Source organism: Mobula hypostoma, chromosome 4 (assembly GCF_963921235.1).
Source record: "Mobula hypostoma chromosome 4, sMobHyp1.1, whole genome shotgun sequence".
Taxonomy (NCBI): Eukaryota; Metazoa; Chordata; class Chondrichthyes; order Myliobatiformes; family Myliobatidae; genus Mobula; species Mobula hypostoma.
The window spans coordinates 37,327,019-37,347,590 of NC_086100.1; the positions used below are offsets into that span (position 1 = coordinate 37,327,019).

Here is a 20,572-nt window from a genome sequence, read left to right on the forward strand (position 1 = left end):
AAAGGGGCTTATTTTGCTGCTGTTCTGCTGAGTGTTGTGGGCATGCTACACTGGTGTCACTATGAGTGGCAACACTTGCGGGCTTCTCCCAGTACATCCTTAGGTTGTGTTGGTTATTAACACAAACAATGCATTCACTGTATGTTTCAATGTACATGTGATAAATCTGGATCTCCCTTAAACTTCTCCCCTCTCACTAAAACCTGTACCATCTGACATTTCTACCCCACTGCTAGGGCATATTCTGGAGTTACGGTATATAGCAAATATTAACTTTAGCAACCAATCTTTCAACCTGAATGTGGATTGTAGATTAAATTTAAGACGTAGCCCTGGACAATAGTTTCCTGGAGCTCTGGACACCAATTAATTGAAAACCAGACAATGCTGAAAGTAATTTTGGGTATCTGGAGTGTAGGTGCAAAGGTGTTGGTGTGAAAATAATATGTAATTCAAAGGAAGCATTGCAGATACATTGTAATATTGGGTCATACAGGCTTCTTCCTCTGAGTGTCTCATTTTGTTGGAAACAACACTTCCGTATCCACTAGCTTCAGTGTCTCTCCGGTGACTCTGTTTACATAACAAACCTGCTAAATTGATTCTAACGATCTACTCTTTCTATGCCTCTAATAATTTTATATACTGATCAGTTTGCCTGAATGATCCAATAAATGATACAGCACAGAGAAAGATAATCTTGCTTTCGCCTTCTCTTTAAAATTCCCAGTTTGTTCCGTTCCCATCACACTCACCTCAAATTCCTGCAAGCATTTACCCCTTCAGCAGTAGAATCAGCAAAACAGTTTCAGCCAAGCAGAGCTGGTACCAGGGCCAAAAGAGGGATAATTTAAAACAAACATGGGTCCAGGCAAGCCAAACAAAGCTTAAATCTTCCTCTGTCCCAGGCCTACCTCCTTGAGAATGAGATCTTCTGAAGTGCTTCTGAGACTTCTTACAGTACTAAGCACTGACCCAAATTCTACCACCAGCCACCCAAAGGAAGTCCAGCTCTCTGTTCACCCAGCTTTAGGAATCTCATAACAACTCTCTGCTGGACTTGGTGCGAGAGGTCTTCTGTTACAACTAAGTCAGCAATGTGTAACGTGCAGTCACTGCTGACCTTGAAGAAACATCTACAAATATGAAACTGACCTTGTGCAGGGGTTTTCACTTTTCCAACATTATTTGCAATATAGCAACTTCAGCAGGGGATCAGTTACGTACAAACAATAATGATGTCACCAAGCTGGCTGAATTATCAGAATGAAGAATTCTCATACAGCAAAATAAAGTAAAAAGTACTAATTTTATTTATTAAACATTTTACAAACAGGAAAAGATGGAGACATACACATAGAATTATGGTACAAATTAATATTAAACATTAATAACAAATTAATCTTCATTAAAACTACTTAGTTTGGAGATGTTTTTCCAAGGGGAGAACAACTACACATTTAAAAATTTTCAGACCTGGAGGATGTAGCTTGCTCAGCTTTTAGCTCAAGTTTCATAATTGTAGAAGAAAAACACAAACATAATGTTTACATCTAATTATTGAAATGACTGCATTTGACAAGAAATGCAAGCAACTATTTTGTGGAGGAAGATAGTATCAGTTATAACAATTTTTGGATTTGCACTTAACTGCTCTTGTACAATCTCCAGGTATTGGTGGTCATAATACAGACAAATGATGATATTTTTATTATAGTCATAGTCATACTTTATTGATCCCAGGGGGAAATTGGTTTTCGTTACAGTTTCATTATTGCAGGTTTTTCTGCCATCTTCTCAATGTTGTGACAGGAATTTCTTCGGTTTACTGTTTTCAGATTTACTCAGAATAAATTCAACTAGTTTAATAAAATAACTCAAAATGACAAATTTCGGACGTAAATTAGTTCAATTTTATAGTACAGTAGTACTTAATTACCTCTTTACAAAAACTTAAGGTTTTAAATATTCAGTTGTTAAATGTACCTCTTCATAACATATGCCTAAAGGTACACATGGAACTATAAGCAAAGAATAATATTACTTTCAGGAACAATTGGTATGCCTTAATACCTCCAATTGGAGAAAAGCAAATTTATATTACTGACAAAAACAGGAATACAATTATGCTTCTCTGAAAGGTTTAACTTGCACTAACTTTGTACTGTTAGTTAAAATAAAAGGGTTAAATTATTACTAAAATATTTTAGGGTGGAATCAATTTAGAAGACAAAATGAAACACAATTCTCCTATTGTACTCAACAACCTATGATGTTTTCCTGCTTCATTTTTAATGGATTGAGTTTAAGGCTAGCAAGCTTGAGAGCCTGAGGTTAATATTTGAACAGAGAAACCTCCCATCAGTTCTGAAAATCTCACTTAAAACTGGATCAAAAATTGATACAATTTGGCATTTTACAATGTAGAAACTCTATATCTGTTATTTATTTATTAGAACTACACTAGGTAGATAATGTTTGCCAATACTAAGTCAATACCAGTAGAGATGATACATTATTCAGATGTGTAATGTAGTGCAGGTCACTTGTTGAAATGAAACAAAACCAAATACTGTCACTGTACCATGGACAGTGAATTAAAAATAATGAATATTTCATTATTATTTCAACAATTCTGACCAGAACAGAATCTGGTCAGACTGGGAAAAATAATGTAGGGCTGTTCATGCACTAAAAGGCACTGAACCTTTTGTTCGTATTCTACCTTAACACAATCCAATGTCAAATAAATTAGGAGAAAAAAAAACAATGGCATCAATGAACAACAGCCCAAGTTCCAGTTTTGCTAAAATGATGGAAAAATCCAGCCCAGAGGAGGTCACAACACAGCAGCTTTAAAATTCAGTGAACTGTGTAATACGGTGTGTGCTGAAAGTACAAAGTGAATTTAAATGTCATTCTCATTTACCTTCAATAACATCAAAGCAGCAGGAGACTGGTCGGCTCTTTGTCCATTACTTCGTGCAGAGCTGCTAACCCTTTGAAGTAGCGTCCACTTCTAGGGCAGCTTTTGTTCTTCCTCCTGCGCAACAAGCACATTGCCAGCTTGCTTAAAGCACAATTGCTTATTTACAATGATGAGTCCTGTCACATTTTATTAATGCAAAAAAGGGGGTGGGCATTGTGATGTGAACATTGTACAGCATGAATATCTTCAAAATGGTTCTCCTCTGATTATTTTTTTTAAATTGTTTTCAGGCAAGCGCTTGTGGGTTTGGATTTGGTATCCTACCTCTGCATCACTGAGGTATAGGAGACCTCATGGAAACAAAAGAAAAAGTTATTTATTAGCATTCTTGTCAATACAACATCAAAACCTATTCATTACAGAAACATCACAACACAGGTATCAAAGTAGCAAAGTCTTCTCATCTTCGGCCTTTTAAAATGAACCACTTCATTCACAAACTCAATTTTGTTAATACCAAAGTAGAAAAAAAACAGTAAGTGCTTTAACATTGCAAAACCCATGTTAAAAAAAGGTTAATCTCCAGTAGCTGGAGGTCCAAACCAGCAGTTCAAATTCACAATACAGGTAGGCAGTAAACTGTTTATCTTGGCTTGTTTGTTCATATTCTGCCTTAATACAATTAGCAAATGTAGACTCTCTTTGTGTTTCTGTTTATTTTGTTTGTCTTATTTTGCAAAGTTTATAGGCCAAGATATATGCAGTGCTTAATACAGTTGGAAATATAAATGGTCAGTGCTTAATACAGTTGGAAATATAAATGGTCAAAGAATAATCTCTATCAGAGTTTCTAAACTATAGAATTTCCAACAAGGGAAGCTCAAAAGTTGTGTCTCCATTTAAAAATTATTGATTTGGTTTATGAATTCATCCATGCTGCAGCCCAACTCATCTTTAGCTCTACAGCCCTTTCAATATCTGCACTCTTCTAATCCACTTCTTTCCTGCTCTAGGTTGCTCCTTAAAACCAAGCCATTAACCATTTGTTTTTCTGTACCCTAGTGCAGATTGGCATCTTTTTTTAAAATTTGGTTTGCTAACACCGTTTACCTATGAAAATTATGCTATATAAATAGAGACACTTACTGACTCTGCAATGGAGTTAAACATGATACAAGATGGCATAAAGAGGGAAAATTATTAACACTTACTTCCTGAACAGTCCCTCAGCAAAGAAAAGTTGCTTCCATTTGTGGGTTTAAATATGGTTGATACAGATAATTCTACAGATGGCCCAGGCTGACCCTGACAAGGTAGGTGGGAAGTTTGTGAGATAGTGCACTCCTTATACTCTTATATATGTGCACTCCTAATATAGAGGAGAAAGAGAGAAATTGCCTTTTAACTCACGAGAGAGCATAGGCTATCAACTTTTTGCTGTCGATGTTTCTGTAGCAGGCAATATCTTTTTTACAAGGTTGAGTTGCTAGCTTGACACTCAACCCAGCACGGAAGGAAAGCGTGCCGGGGAGCCAGCTGGATTGGAACTCGGGAGCCTTCACTCTGAAGTCTGGCACTGATGCCACTACGCCACCAGTCGGCGGACATTCCTAATATATAGCCTTGAAATTCTCAACGCTATGCCTAACATTCTTTCTCCACTTTGCATGGTCATAGGCCAGCCAATCTCAGGAGTAGTTGGGGATGCTGCATTTCTCCACGGTGGCTTTGAGCACAAGTTTGATTGTTTTCCTGTGATAGTAGAACTAAAGTCTCTGCTTTGGAAAATTTGTGTTAGGCATGGAAATGATGTGGCCTGTCCTATTGGAGCTGAGTGTAACTTGTGCATCAATGCTGAGGTATGGGAGGGGATACTGATTTTGGTTCTCTTATCCTTTCAGAGAATTTGCAGGACTCCGCAGAGGCAGCAGTAGTAGTATTTTCCAAGTGTCTTGTGATGCCTGGTAATCCAGGTCTCAGGAGCACAAGGAAGGCAGTGATCACTACCGGCCAGATAAGGAATTTTGTGTTAGTTTGGAGGTCTGGATCTTCAAGTACCTCTTCTCTTAGCAGCCAAAGACAGTGCTAGTGCACTGAAGGCAACGATGAATTTCATCAGTCTCATATCCAGAGAAAAGGCCTCTTAAGATACAGGAAGTGGGTCAGGTTTTCCCCGGTGTGATGTTGTTAAGGTTTGTTGGAGGACTTTATGTTGCGGTCAGAAGAGTTTTGTAGAGGATGAATCAGCTTGACTTTGTATTTGGCCTCCAACCATGCATGAGTATACGCATTACCTGCATACTGTGGCGCAAACACTGTAGCTCGGTTGATATTCCTCCATATGATTACTCCATTCTTAAACTTTATATCCTTCCAAACTACCATTCTACTTCCAAAGTATCTTTCCTCTCTGAAGTCCTTTACCATTCTGCCACCATTTCTACAACTCCAAGCTTTGTGTCCTGCCCTAGCACATAAAATTCCTTAACCAGACATACAAAATTCTCCTGATTTTGGTAAATTACAATTCCTCTTCATTCTCAGTCTGACTGCAGTGTTTAACATTACTCAAGAAAAAAAATGCTTTAAATCTCTCTACTATCCACATCAGTAGGACTTTCCTCACTGTGTTCCATTCAAATGCATACCATCATAATCAGATTATCAGATGCAAACTGTTCAAATTGAATGGGAAACCCTACAGTTTCAGTTATCTCAAACACATCTTAACAGATCAATAGAACTAAAATACAGCACTTTATTCACACTAAAAGTGTAACACATGCCTCATGGCAAAACAAAGACACTGCTGTGCTTTTTCACCCTGACAATTTTAGTGTACCAAATCTTGGGCTGTAGTGCACTCTTGTGGTGGAAGTAAGGTATTGTTAGAACATAAGTAAATATACTGTAATTTTCTTAAAGCCAGTAAACCTGTCAGGACTTGCTGGTTATTGCAACAACCCATTTTAAAAGGCAGGCAAGTAACCTTTTAAATAAAAAAATTAAATTTTAGTGTCACTACTAGTGGGGAAAAATACTTTGAACATTATATGTTGGTTTACTTAAAAGCTCATTACAGATTTTAGGACAAAAAAAACAGCAAAGACTAACAACTTAAAAAAAACAGAATTCTAACCAACAGAATATCAAAATTAAAAAATCATAAATGAGGAAGTGAACAGCCACCACCTCTGAATTTGCATTTTGTTATTGAAATAACAATGAAATGTACTTCTATTTGTATCTCCATGGTCATTATTAGTAGAAATAATTGATGTGATTAACTGCAAAAGGTACACATCTACTTTCTATCATAGAATACAAATAAGAACAACAGGCTTGAATTCCTGTAACTTTTATTTTTAAATATTGCTATGCCATTGAAGAGTTATTACATTGGAGCATATTCTTGTTGCTAACACTGTCATTGAAATAAAATCATTCTACATAATGCCCTGGCCATGTCCATAGTGTGATCAGGTCCATATTTTCATTTTGCTCCCTCAGTTGACTCAGCAAAATTAATCCTGGGAGTGATTCTCATGAATACACTATATTTTCTGGATATTCCTCCACTTCCCAAATACATTTAAGACTTGGACACCCATATTTAAAACTTCCTTTTATCAACAAAACATAAAATGGACATATCACACTATATTGTGTGTGTGTGTGTGTGTAATTCCACGAAATCAGAGGAAGCCTGGTGAGGTACACATACGTACACATACACACATTTTTCATTTTAATGAAATATCACCTCTCATTATAGTCTGAGATAGAATTTTTGCTCAATCCAAAGGAAAGCCTTCATGGGGCCAGTGAGTGGGTTTCCATTAAGAATGCTCCTTGAATCACCTGAACACATTGCTCTTTCAGTGCTTGAAAGAAACAGGTACTCTGGTCCCAGATTTGGTCACCTCTGAAACCTGTGTAATGCCCTGGTTTAGATTTTTACTGCTATGCTGTAGGTATTTCATTTTAGCAGTTCTATAAAAGCAGTGTGTTCTGCTTTTAGGATGTTTTAGTTTCAGCTAAAAGATAAGAGGCTACGATGTTCAATTCAGGAATTCAGTCAGGATGGAGGAATCAGGAGAAAGTTCAAAACAGCGGGGCGTTGAGAGATTTGTGATGGACAGTGTGGTTCAAGAGTCTTTTTGGCGGGAGATGTGGAGAAGACAAGAGGAAAGATGACTGAGGATGCCGTGGGAAGGAACATTCCTGTCGCATAAGGTGCTTCGAGCAGATGAACAGCTCCATGGAAAAAGAGCTGACACCCCCAAGAGAGAACCTGTTTGTTTGAGATGGATGTCGAGCGAAGTTCAGAATGGGGTGCGTGCTTTCACACAGACCATGGGTCCAGCATGCGAGTAAAAAGACAACTTCAAGATGAGCTTCAATGATGTGCACATTTAGACTTGTTTACTGTAATGGGCCCTTCTATTTTCTCCCCCCCGCTTTTCTTTTTTTTCCCTACTGACTGTTCGATAAAGCTGAAGTTTGTAAATATACTTTCTTTATAATGTTATGCAGTGATTGTCTTCTTATTTCTTGCTGACTGACAATTGGCAGTATTTATGCAGCATTTGCTCAAATCGCGGTTTCTTTAATCAGAACATCACAACGTTCTTGTTTGGTTGAACCCCAAATTACACTGATCCTAGACACCTATTGCTAATGAAAGGTGGCCTTCTCACCGCTGAGTCCCGTGGCTGTTAGCAGGGCCGGCTAACGAGCCAAGTTTCGATACGAGCCTGGTGAGGGGGCTTCACATGCAAGATGCAGTCAGTTATAAACAGACTCTAAAAGTTATTTCACAATAGTGTAATACCAGGTCTTCTTGCGATCCCCATGATTAAGTATACAAAAAATACCTCATAATGCCTGTCAGAAATATTTACAATGAATTATTCTACTTTGAACTGAGATATTTGACTGTTTCAAAGACAATTGTTAACTATGAAGTAGAAAACTTTTAACAGTAAGGAAATGTTAAACCCTCAATTCACAATAAGAAAAACTGGCACCCTTATGACTTTTCAGACAATTGGATATAACTCTCATTAACACCCAAAGACATTCCCCAAAACATGCTACACAGTAACTGCTCTGCCCGTGACCACAAGAAACTGCAGAGGGCTGTGGACACAGCTCAGCACGTCACTGAAACCAGTCTCCTCTCCATGGACTTTGTCTGCACTTCTCACTATCTCGGTAAAGCAGCTAACATCATCAAAGATCCCACCCAACCCAGACTTCCCAACTTCTCTACCACCCCCCATTGAGCAACAGACATAGAAACTTGAAAGTACCAACCACGAGACATAAAGACAACTTCTAGCCCACCATTATAAGACTTTTGAATAATCCCCTAGGTACGATAAGATAGACTTTTGACCTCACAATCTACCTCATCATGGCCTTGCATCTTATTCTCTACCTGAACTACACTCTCTCTGTAAATGTAACACTTTATTTTTCATTCTGTTATTGTTTTACCTTGTACCACCTTACTGCGCTGCTGTGATAAATTGACTTGTATGCAACATAATTTGTTCTGATGTATCTCAGTACATGTCACAATGATAAACCAATTTACCAAAAATAATTTTCGCAGTGAACCTGTTGAGTTGAGTTCAAGAAAAGCTAGCATACAAGCACTTTTGGCCTTGGCTCTGGCTGTGGCTGTACACCTCACACACATCATGGACTGATGCACAAGCCAAATGCAAACAATCAGGATTTATAACCAACCAGATGCCAAACTAATGGGAGTTTTAGTGCATTATGTAATTAACCTCCCGCAAACATTTGATTAGTATTGGCCACACTGCAAGATTAACTGTTCGAGAATAACATAAACACAAGAGATTCTGCTCAGCCTGAAGTCGGCTCCTTATTCCTCTCCATTGATGCTGCCTGACCTGCTGAATTCCTCCAGCATTTTGTGTGTGTTTGAGAATAACATTTGCTTAAGTTTCTTCATCCTGTCAGAAGTCTAATTAATTGGTTTGTTTATAACACCGTAACACATAGGAGCAGAATTAGTCTATCTGGCCCAATGAATCTGCTCTGCTATTCCATTATTACTGATTTATTTTCTATCTCAACCGTAATTTCCCACCTTCTCCCCATAACTTTCGCCACCCCTACTAAGCAAGAACCTATCAACCCCTATTTTAAATATACCCAATGACTTGGCGTCCACAGCCAGCTGTTAAAATCACTACCCTCTGACTAAAGAAACTCCTTCTCATCTCTATTCTAAAGGGACAGCCTTGTCTTCAGAGGCTGTGCCCTCTGGCCTAGACACACCACTATAGGAAAACATCCTGTCCACGTCCACTTCTAGGTCTTTCAATATTCGATAGGTTTCAATGAGTACCAAACCAACCCCCCCCCCACCCTTCTAAACTCCAATGAGTACAGGCCCAGAACCATCAAATATCCCTCATACATTAACTCTTTCATTCCTGGGATCATTCTTGAGAACTTCCTCTGGACCCTCCCCAATACCAACACATTCTTCCTCAGATAAGGGGCCTAAAATATTCAAATACAGAACTTTACAAAGATATTCAAAAATAGAATGTTTTTGTATTAAGCATCGGCTTAGGAGGAATGCAGAAATAAATTAATGACCTCTCACACTTTCCAGGATAGTTAACTTCCAAATAATAGAGAGCCATCTTTTCTGCTTGATATACAACTGCACTTCTCAAGAGAATAAAAGATGCATCATACCTCATTGATCATTTGTCCTAAGTTTTCCTGACACTGGAATGGCCTCCTAAATCCAGCAATAAACATAACATTATTTCACATGAAAATATTGTAAAATCATACTGATTATCAGAATAAAATGTTAGTTAGCACTGACTTTAATCCACTCAAATTGCAGTAATGGAGTGTTCTGGAGGTTATGATGACACCAGCTTGGTAGAAAATGGCTGAATAAACTGAACTCATTGCATTTTCACGGAGTGGGTTCAATTAAGATTCAGGCTACGTCCACACTACGCCGGATAATTCTGAAAACGCCGGTTTCGAGTAAAAATGATAGGCGTCCACACTAAGCGTTTTTCAAAATATCTCTGTCCACATTAGACAGATATTTGGGCGAATCTCCTCCTACTGGGCATGCGCAGGACACACACAGAAAACAAGTGAAGAGGAAACTGTATACTTGGTGCGCGTTTGTCCAGTTACAGAGTAGAAAAACTTTAAAGGAATTGCTCTTGGCTCTCACGCAGGAGGACTTAAAACTAAAAAAAACAAATACTGGAGTGTATGAAGGCAACCAACAGGGAGTTCACGGACAGTATGACCCGGCTGACGACGAACACTGAAAAACTGACTAACTCTGTTGCATTAATAAAGCACCTTGTTAAATGTATAAAACATGTCTGCATTAGTGTTACTTTGTATTTCCATACAATGTTACATTAGGCTGTTACACATCTATTGTCAGAGAAGTACTTGCATAAATAGGTAAACCACCTTCATACAAGGACAGAAAACAGGGCAAAGTGAGTATACTTATTTATTCAGTAAGCCATGGGTCAAAGTATTTCTGGCTTCAGTCTCGTTGCCGTCTGTTCTGAAATTGTCAGGTTCTGCGAAGCGCAGAATCAAATATTGCTGTGATGATTGTACGCTCTCGTATCAATTGTTTGATGACAATAAAATAGAAATAAGAATAATAAGAAGAAAACAATTAAATGCTGTGCTGTCGCCATCTGTTCCAGCACGTCATGACAGCGCTTTTAAAAAGCTCCGCTTACCACGTACACACTGCAATGGATGTTAGGCGTTTTCAGATCTATTCACTCTGGAGACCATTTCTGAAAATCTCCGTTTTCGGGGGCTGAAAACGCCGTTTCAGTGTGGACGGAAGGTCAAAACGAAGAAAAAAAACTTTGTTTTCAAAATTATCCGGCGTAGTGTGGACGTAGCCTCAGACTAGGGCTTTTGAAGTGTTGAGGCTTGTTTTTAAGTGCAGTTTCAGTAACAAAGATGGGTATTAGCAAAAAGAAATTAACAGTGGACTTGCCCTCTTGACTCGCTTTCATATTTAGTTGAACTGAGATGAATACTTGCTCTCACTGAAAGCTATTAAGATCATCATGTATTGTCTCAGGAAATAAGTATAAATCTATGACAGATACGACAAAATGAAATTGTTCTCTCTCTCTCTCGGGGTGACTGGTTGAAACTAGGTAACCCTACTATTAGAAACCATAGAAAGTTAAGATTATTGTATCTTAACAGTATTCTTATAACACGTTACATTATTTTACTAGTACTTTTAAATTAGCATATGGTTTGTATTGGCAAATGGTGTTTGGCCCCTAATTATGCAAATAGAAGGGTACTCACTGTTTATCATATTGGGGGAAATATAATTTAACATTTTAGCATAATTTAGAAATTAATACCACATAACAATAAAAATATATACATTCAACAAAATTTGTATTCTCACCTGTCTATTTTTATTTCTACAGTGACTGTGAATTGTGCTTCACTGTCAGGCAGATATGTGGAAGGAACGATCACATAATTGCCTTCCATCAGAGTGCAAAGTTGGGTTACTTCCTGTGTGTATCGATGAGGCACACAAGTCACCACTGGCTCCACAAGCTGACAAGATGCTTGATTTACATTTTTACTGTTGTGGACCTGTGCAATAAAGGCAATACACACAAATCTCAGAAGGGATGTACTGTCATTGGAGAGAGTCCAGAGGAGGTTCATGAGGATGATTCCGGGAACAAGGGGAAAACATGAGGAGCGTTTGGCAGCTTCAGGCCTGTACTCACTGGAATTTAGAAGAATGCGGGGTATCTCATTGAAACCTAGTAAATGTTGAAAGGACTAGATAAAGTGGATGTGGAGAGGATGTTTCCTATGGTGGGGGTATCCAGAACTGGAGGGCACAGCCTCAAAATTGAGGGGTGGCTCTTTAGAACAGAGGTAAGGAGGAAATTTTTTAGCCCAAGAGTAGTGAATCTGTGGAATGCTCTATCACAGACAGTTGTGGAGGCCAAGACCATTGGTATATTTAAAGCGAAAATTGATAAAGTTTCTGGATTGGTCAGGGCATCAAAGGTTATGGCGAGAATACAGATGTATGGGGTTGAGTGGGATCCAGGATCAGCCATGATGGAATGGCGGAGTAGACTTAATGAGCTGAATGGCCTAATTCTACTCCTATGTCTTACGGTCTTATAAACAGGCATCACCAGTTAATACTGAAGCAGTAACTTCATAAACTGAGGATGAAAGAACCAAGGAGAAATTAGTAGTGCAAAACTCCAAAAGGAATTAAGTACAGTAGGAACACACACAAAATGCTGGAGGAACTCAGCAGGCCAGGCAGCATCTGTGGAAAAAAGTAAACAGTCGGCATTTTGGGCCGAGACCCTTCAGCAGGACTAGAAAAAAAAATGAGAAGTGAGAGTAAGAAAGTGGGGAGAGGGCAGGTGGTAGCTGAAACCGGGATTGGGGGAAGGGAAGGGTGAAGTAAAGAGCTGGAAATTAATTGGTGAAAGAGATAAAGGGCTGGAGGAGGGGGAGTCTGATAGCAGAGGGTAGAAGACCATGAAAGAAGGGGGAAAAGCACCAAAGGGAGGTGATGAGCAGGTAAGGATATAAGGTGAGAGGGGGAAATGGGAATGGCGAATGGTGAGGTGGGGGGGTGGGCGGCAGTAATTAAGTTTAAGAAATCGACGTTCATGCCATCAGGTTGGAGGCTACCCAGATGGAATATGAGGTGTAACTCCACTAACATGAGTGTGGCCTCATCATGGCAGTAGAGGAGACATTGGATTGACATGTCAGAATGGGAAGAAGAGTTGAAATGGGTGGCCAGCGGGAGATCCCGCTTCTTCCGGCAGACTGAGCGTAGGTGCATGGTGAAGTAGTCTCCCAACTCACCGATATACAGGAGGCCACACCAGCAGCACCGGATACAGTAAATGACCTCAACAGACTCGCAGGTGAAGTTTTGCCTCAGCTGGAGGGACTGTTTGGAGCCCCGAATTGTAGTGAGGGAGGAGGTGTAGAGGAAGGTGTGGCACTTGTTCTGCTTGCAAGGGTAAGTACCAGGAGGGAGATCAGTGGACAAGGGAGTTGCGTAGAGAGCAGATCGGTCCACTACAGCAGATCAAAATGGCAGCAATGTAAACTCAAAAACAATAGGATTCAAATAATCTGATGGAAGCTGTCTGCTCAACAATTAAACATTTTTTCTTCAAAAATTCTAGAGGATTTATTATAATTTGCTGTGGAAACATATAGCAGTTTTCTTTTATCCACCTCAGATTTCTATTGTTATAAAGGAAAGCAGTATGTATTTCAAGATTAGCAATTCTACTCACTCTAAATTCAATAAAATTACTTTCAATCAATGATGCTTTCGATTCCAAAATAACACAGTATGAGCCCTTCAGCTGACAACTTTGTGCCAACCAATATAAACCTACTCCACAATCAATCTAACCCTTCTCTCCTCCACAGCCCATAATCCTCCAAGTCTCTTAAAGATCTCTGTTGCATCCTGTGGCCACGAAGGATGCAATGATCATTGTCAACACCCCAGCAATCTCATCTCTCTCATCCAGTAGTAAGCTGGGGTATAGCCCATCCAGCCCCAGGGACTTAAGCTATTCTAATATTTTTCAGAAACTCCAACACAACTCTTCTTTAATCTCTACATGCTCCGGCACATTAGCCTCTCCCTGGTGAATACTGCAGTATTCATGAACGATCTCCCCTACCTTCTCCTACTCCAGGCACACGTGGTTCCCCCCCACCCCAACTTTTATCTCTGAGTAAACCTATCCTCACTCTAATCATCCTCTTGTTCAAGTACATAATGCCTTAAGGTTTTCCTTAATTCTATTCCCCAAGACCTTCTCATGTCCCCTTCTAGTCCTTTCGAATCTCCAGTCTGGCCAGCCTATAATTAAGGACCCTCATCTGAGTTTTGCTTCCTAAACCAGAAATATTCTTTCTGCTTCCTCTTGACTAAATGTTCACCTCCCTTGTCAACCATGGTTCCTTTATCCTACTACTATCCTTATCCTCAGTGGAACAAACTTATTCAGAACCCTACTCAAGTGCTCACTAAGCAACTTCTACTTTCTGACTTATGGTCCCATGTTTCTGCCTGATAACATCATAATTAACTCTCCCCCGATTAAATACAAACCCCATTTCCAGAAAAGTTGGGATATTTTCCAAAATGCAATAAAAACAAAAATCTGTGATATGTTAATTCACGTGAACCTTTAAAAGTACAAAAGTACAAAGAAAAGATTTTCAATGCAAACAACAGGAATTCTGCAGATGCTGGAAATTCAAGCAACACACATCAAAGTTGCTGGTGAATGCAGCAGGCCAGGCAGCATCTGTAGGAAGAGGTGCAGTCGACGTTTCAGGCCGAGACCCTTCGTCAGGACTAACTGAAGGAAGAGTAAGGGAAAATCCCTGAAACGTCGACTGCACCTCTTCCTACAGATGCTGCCTGGCCTGCTGCGTTCACCAGCAACTTTGATGTGTGTTGCAAGAAAAGATTTTCAATAGTTTTACTGACCAACTTAATTGTATTTGTAAATATACACAAATTTAGAATTTGATGGCTGCAACACACTCAACAAAAGTTGGGACAGAGTTAAAATAAGATTGAAAAGTGCACAGAATATTCAAGTAACACCGGTTTGGAAGACTCCACATTAAGCAGGCTAACTGGTAGCAGGTGAGGTGTCATGACTGGGTATAAAAGTAGCGTCCATCAAAGGCTCAGTCTTTGCAAGCAAGGATGGGTCATGGCTCACCCCTTTGTGCCAAAATTCGTGAGAGAATTGTTAGTCAGTTTAAAAGGAACATTTCTCAATGCAAGATTGCAGAGAATTTAGGTCTTTCAACATCTACAGTACATAATATTGTGAAAAGATTCAGAGAATTCAGAGACATTTCAGTGCGTAAAGGGCAAGGTCGGAAACCACTGTTGAATGCGCATGATCTTCGAGCCCTCAGGCGGCACTGCCTAAGAAACCGTCATGCTACTGCGACAATTATAGCCACCTGGGCTCGGGAGTACTTCGGAAAACCATTGTCACTCAACACAGTCCGTCGCTGCATCCAGAAATGCAACTTGAAACTGTATTACGCAAGGAGGAAGCCATACATCAACTCTATGCAGAAACGCCGGCGAGTTCTCTGGGCCCGAGCTCATCTCAGATGGACCGAAAGACTGTGGAACCGTGTGCTATGGTCAGATGAGTCCACATTTCAGCTAGTTTTTGGAAAAAACAGGCGTCGAGTTCTCCGTGCCAAAGATGAAAACGACCATCCAGATTGTTATCAGTGAAAGGTGCAAAACCCAACATCTGTGATGGTATGGGGGTGCATCAGTGCCCATGGCATGACTGAGTTGCTTGTATGTGAAGGTACCATTGACTCTGAGGCATATATTAGGATTTTAGAGAGACATATGTTGCCATCAAGGCGACGTCTCTTCCCGGGACGTCCATGCTTATTTCAGCATGTCAATGCCAGACCACATTCTGCATGGGCTACAACAGCGTGACTTTGTAGACACAGAGTGCGTGTGCTTGACTGGCCTGCTGCCAGTCCAGATCTATCTCCTATTGTAAATGCATGGCACATCATGAAGAGGAGAATCAGACAACGGAGACCACGGACTGTTGAGCAGCTGAAGTCTTATATCAAGCAAGAATGGACAAAATTTCCAATTGCAAATCTACTACAATTAGTATCCTCTGTTCCAAAATGATTAAAAAGTGTTATTAAAAGGAAAGGTGATGTAACACAATGGTAAACATGCCTTTGTCCCAACTTTTGTTGAGTGTGTTGCAGCCATCAAATTCTAAATTTGTGTATGTTTACAAAATACAATTAAGTTGGTCAGTAAAACTATTGAAAATCTTTTCTTTGTACTTTTGTCGGTTAAATAAAGGTTCACGTGAATTAACATATCACAGACTTTTGTTTTTATTGCATTTTGGAAAATATCCCAACTTTTCTGGAAATGGGGTTTGTACTTTCCCCATATCATCTGTTCCAATCCTCGTTCATGCCTGTGCTAAAGGTCATAGATGTGTGGTCACTATTGCCCTCCCACCGAGAGATCTATCACCTGACCAGGTTCATGACCTAGTACCAGATCCAGTACAGCCTCCCCTCTAGCTGACACGTCTACATACTGTACCAGGAATCTTTTTTGGACACACCTAAAAAGTTCCACCCCATCTAAATGTTTTGCACAAAGGAGATGCTAATTGATATTAAGGATGCTGAAGTTACCCATGACAACAACCCTGCAATTTTGTTCCTTTCCAAAATCTGCTCCTCAGTGAGCCTGTTGCCATGCGGGGGGTATGGAATATTCTCAAAGGAGTGATTACTCCCTTCCAGTTTCTGACCCACCCACACTGACTCAGTAGATGGCTCCCCCCACCCCCCGCACACACCATCCCTTTCTGCAGCTGTGATTCTATCCATGATTAGCAATGTCAGTCTCCTCAGAAGGTCACACCTTCCTCAGAAGAGATACCAATGATCCTCAAATCTGAGAATTTGTCCCCTGCACGAACAATTCAACCATGCATTCATCTGCCAAAGTATCTTCCTCTTACTGTTTCTGGCACAAGGCACAGTCAGCAATCCATAGATTACTACTTTACAGGTCTCACCTTTTAGCTCCCTTCCTAACTCCCCATGTTCACTCTTCAAAACCTTAACCTTTCTTTTTTAAAAAAAAGAGCCATGTCATTGGTACCAATGTGTACCCCAACATCTGGCTGCCCTCCCTCCCCCTTTCAAATGCTATGGACACTACCCAAGACATCTCTGGCCCTGGCACCCAGGAGGCAACATCCATTTGGGAGGCACATTCTTGTCCAGAGAATCTTTTGTCTGTTCCCCTAACCAGTGAATCTCCAACAACACTGCTTTCCTCTTCTTCCCCTTCCCTTCTGAGCCACAGAATCAGATTCAGTGTGAAAGGCAGTCCCTGCAGCTTTCCCATATTAAGATCCCCTCCCCACCCCAACAGTATCCAAAGTAATATACTTGTTATTGAGGGGGAAGACGTAGGGGAACCTACTCTGACTGCCTACTGTTTCCCTCTCCTTATGGTCACCCAGCGACCTGCCTCCTGCAACCTAGGTTCCCAAATGACCTAGAGTTAATCAGCTCCAGTTCCCTAAAGAGGTCTGCAGGGAGTTGAAACCGGAATCACTTCTCTGTTCCAAGATCTCTTTTTCAGCCCAGTTATATTTCCAACATCATGCAAAATAGATTACCTGATAAACATGGAATCCTATTGGCAGAAACTGTCCGTCAAAATTTTCCTGGCACAGTGTTATCCTAACGTTTCCAGTGCCGGTATTGGAGAGGATGGAGAATGGCAAGTGTGGATTAGTGCTGTATGTCTGGAAGTTCCTGCTTCCACCAGCACTCTTTCCTTGGATCCATGAATCAGTGAAATGTATCATCTCCCACTCCCCTTCAGCACTTCCCGCTAACTTGGTAAGTGGATGAGCTGTTTTCATTGCACTGAGGGTAGAAAACACCTTACGAATGTCATTTTTTTGATACCATGCAAACAATTGTTTCACACAACACATGCAACATGTTAAGTAACTTGAAGTGTGAATTTATATCCCCACTTGTTAATAAAAAATGAAGTGATATTTTCTAACATTTCTCCATAAAAACGTCCATATTGTTTATTCTGGCATCATCCTGACATATATTCTTTATTTATGCCAAAACTCTGGAGTTTAAGAAATAGAATTGGTTCTTAATTATCAGTAGCCTATAGTCCAGTTCCAATAATATTAAACAGATCCTGAACAGAAACTGGAATTGATACTATCATCCTTTTATTAATCCAACTTCAGTGTTTAAAAAATAAGCAATTATTCCAGCCGTTATTTCAGCTGTCTGTCTGTGCAACTGGATCTCTCTGTTCTTACCTCAGTGAAACTTTAGATGTTGAAAATGCACGCAGTAGAAATTCTCCTTCTTCATCTTTCATGAATGTACTGGGGATTACTAGATAGTAGCCAGGTGTAAGGTCACAATGCAATTTTACTTCCCTGTCATACGTATGGCATTCTGTTGAAATGGTGGGTGGTTTGGCAACAGTTTTCTGCAAATTAAATCGTTTTTTCTCCACCTAAAATTTCACAGAACAGAAAGGGAAAGGATGATCATGGCCATATCCTGCACATTAAAATAATCTACACTCAGCTCCTGACCAGGCTTTACATCTTCCTCTGAAAGATTGGTTATGTCGCACTTGGTGTATTGCATGCAGTTCTGGTCCATAAGTAAAATTTGATTGTGCTGGAGAGTGCAGAAGAGATTGATTGGGTGTTGCCTGAATTGGAGGACTTTAGTTATTGAAAAATGCAGACTTGTTTTACCTGGAATGAAGGCGGCTAAAAGGGTGATCTGATAGAAGTATATAAGGCAAGGAGAAGCACAGATAGGTAAAATAGTTAAAGTCCTTTTTCCCCATGGTAGGGATATGAAAAACAGGAAGGGACAGATTTAAGCTGAGAACAAGGCATTTTTAAATGGAATCTGAGGGAAACGAGCTTTTTTTTAAATCAGTGAATGGTTGATAACTGAAATGCACTGCTGAGGAGGTGGTGGAATCAGATGCATTTAAATGGCACAACGACAAACACTTAAATTGGCAAGATCCTAATGTGGGCAAATAGGATTAATGCAGATTGGTAAAACAGCACGATGGGCTGTAAGGTTTGCTCTATAACTCCAAGTGGAAAAAAAGCATTTTTGCTCTGCTTCTATTCAATTAGCAGCGCTAAACTTAAATTTACTCTTTTGAAAGTTTAGAAACATTTTACTGCTATATTAGAACAAATGACAAAAGTGATGGTTTCGATCTACATTTGCCAAATAAATATATACTTCTGGCATGAGCCATCTGGTTTGGTCTACAAGTACCTTCCACACATGTAGTCCTATTGCATGGTAACACTTCCGTCGGAGGGCATCTGCAGCAAGCCTTTCGTTACCAGGACAATGCACAGGAGCATCCCGGGCCCGACATGTCCTGCCAGTTTTATTGCTTGAATCGAGTTTTTTTTGTAAAATTGTGATGACTATTTCACCTGGATCTAGAATTCGCAGCCAGAACTTAGGATTACTATAGAAACTGCTGTTATTACGGCAACCACCAGCTGATTGGCCTTTCACCCAGTCTCCTGATATTTGTAGTGTATGGCACAAAATTTTACCTAAAAAAAAAAATCAGAACAGGAAGACTATTACGTATATAGCTGGTACACAATTCCTTGGTGTTATCATTTCAGAGGGCCTGTCCTAGGCCAGCACACAAGTCCAATTATGAAGAACAAACTGCAGCATCTCGACTTCCTTAGGAGTTTGCAAAGATTCGGCACATCATCTAAAACTGTGACAAACCTCTATAGATGTGTAGCAGAAAGGATCTTGACTGGCTGCATCATAGCCTGGTAAGGAAACACCAATAGCCTTGAATGGAAAATCCGCTAAAAAGTAGTAGATACGTCCCAGTCCATCATGTGTAAAGCCCTCCCAACCATTGGGCACATCTACATTGTCACAGGAAAACAGCAACCATTATCAGGGACTCCCACCACCCAGGTCATGCAGTCTTCTCACTGCTGCCATCAGAAAGAAGATACATGCACCTCAGGACTCACACCAACAGATTCAGGAACAGTTATTATCCCTCAACTATCAGGCTCTTGAACCACAGGGGATAACATCTCAAATTCACTTGCCCCATCATTGAAAAGTTCCCACAACCAATGGACTTGCTTTCAAGGACTCTCTGTCTCATGTTCTCGGTATTTAATGCTTGTTTGTTTATTATTATCATCCCTTTCTTTTTGTATTTGCAGTTTGTTGTCTTTTGCACACAGGTTTAACACTCATGTTGGTGTAGTCTTTCACTGATTCTTTTACTGATCATTATTCTATGATGGATTTACTGTGTGTGCCTGCAAGAAAATGAATCTCAACATTGTATATTTTGACATACATGTACGTCCATAATAAATTTAGTTTGACATGTACATGTACGTCAATAACAAATTTAGTTTGAATTTTGAACTCAGTACAGTATTACTACTGGCTTTTCCATTTATTGAACATGAGTGCAAACATTTACAAAGTTGTCATTATGGCATCTGCGGAGAACAGAATATCTTACTGACCACTTACTATTCATATATTTCGATTGTTCAAAATAATGATTAGTAAATAGGAGATGATTTCACCCATTATCTCTTTCAATAGATATATAATTAACCCTATTGCCATGTTCTTTCCTAATGACTCCGCAACATTACACCCAAATGTTTTCATTATCCCCCCAGGATTTAAGCTTATATCCTTTAGATTGCATCCTACTGCTAATTGGAACAGATTCCTATTATGTAATCTATGCAGCTATGAATCTTTCCAAGAAATGCAACTAATCCTATACATAAACTTGTAAGGGAAATTACACTAGCACAGGGAGAAAGCTGTCTAAAGTGGACAAAGGAGAATGATTTACAGGTAAGACACTTGTCAGCGGCAGACATTTAA

At 39.8% G+C, this 20,572-nt stretch overlaps 1 protein-coding gene across 2 annotated transcripts in view; it reads right to left on the bottom strand.

Moving 5' to 3' along the window:
- Positions 1 to 1,330: 1,330 nt before the first annotated feature.
- Positions 1,331 to 20,572, bottom strand: part of capn10 (calpain 10) — a 42,190-nt gene continuing 22,948 nt past the window's right edge. For both annotated transcript variants that reach the window (XM_063045635.1, XM_063045634.1), the window contains exons 8-13: positions 18,941 to 19,233; positions 17,941 to 18,143; positions 17,266 to 17,518; positions 11,418 to 11,614; positions 9,677 to 9,722; positions 1,331 to 3,279 (exon numbers count right to left, since the gene is read on the bottom strand). In XM_063045635.1, coding sequence (XP_062901705.1) covers positions 3,250 to 3,279; positions 9,677 to 9,722; positions 11,418 to 11,614; positions 17,266 to 17,518; positions 17,941 to 18,143; positions 18,941 to 19,233 — 1,022 coding nt within the window. In that variant the 3' untranslated portion in view covers positions 1,331 to 3,249. The remainder of the gene's footprint in view (positions 3,280 to 9,676; positions 9,723 to 11,417; positions 11,615 to 17,265; positions 17,519 to 17,940; positions 18,144 to 18,940; positions 19,234 to 20,572) is intronic.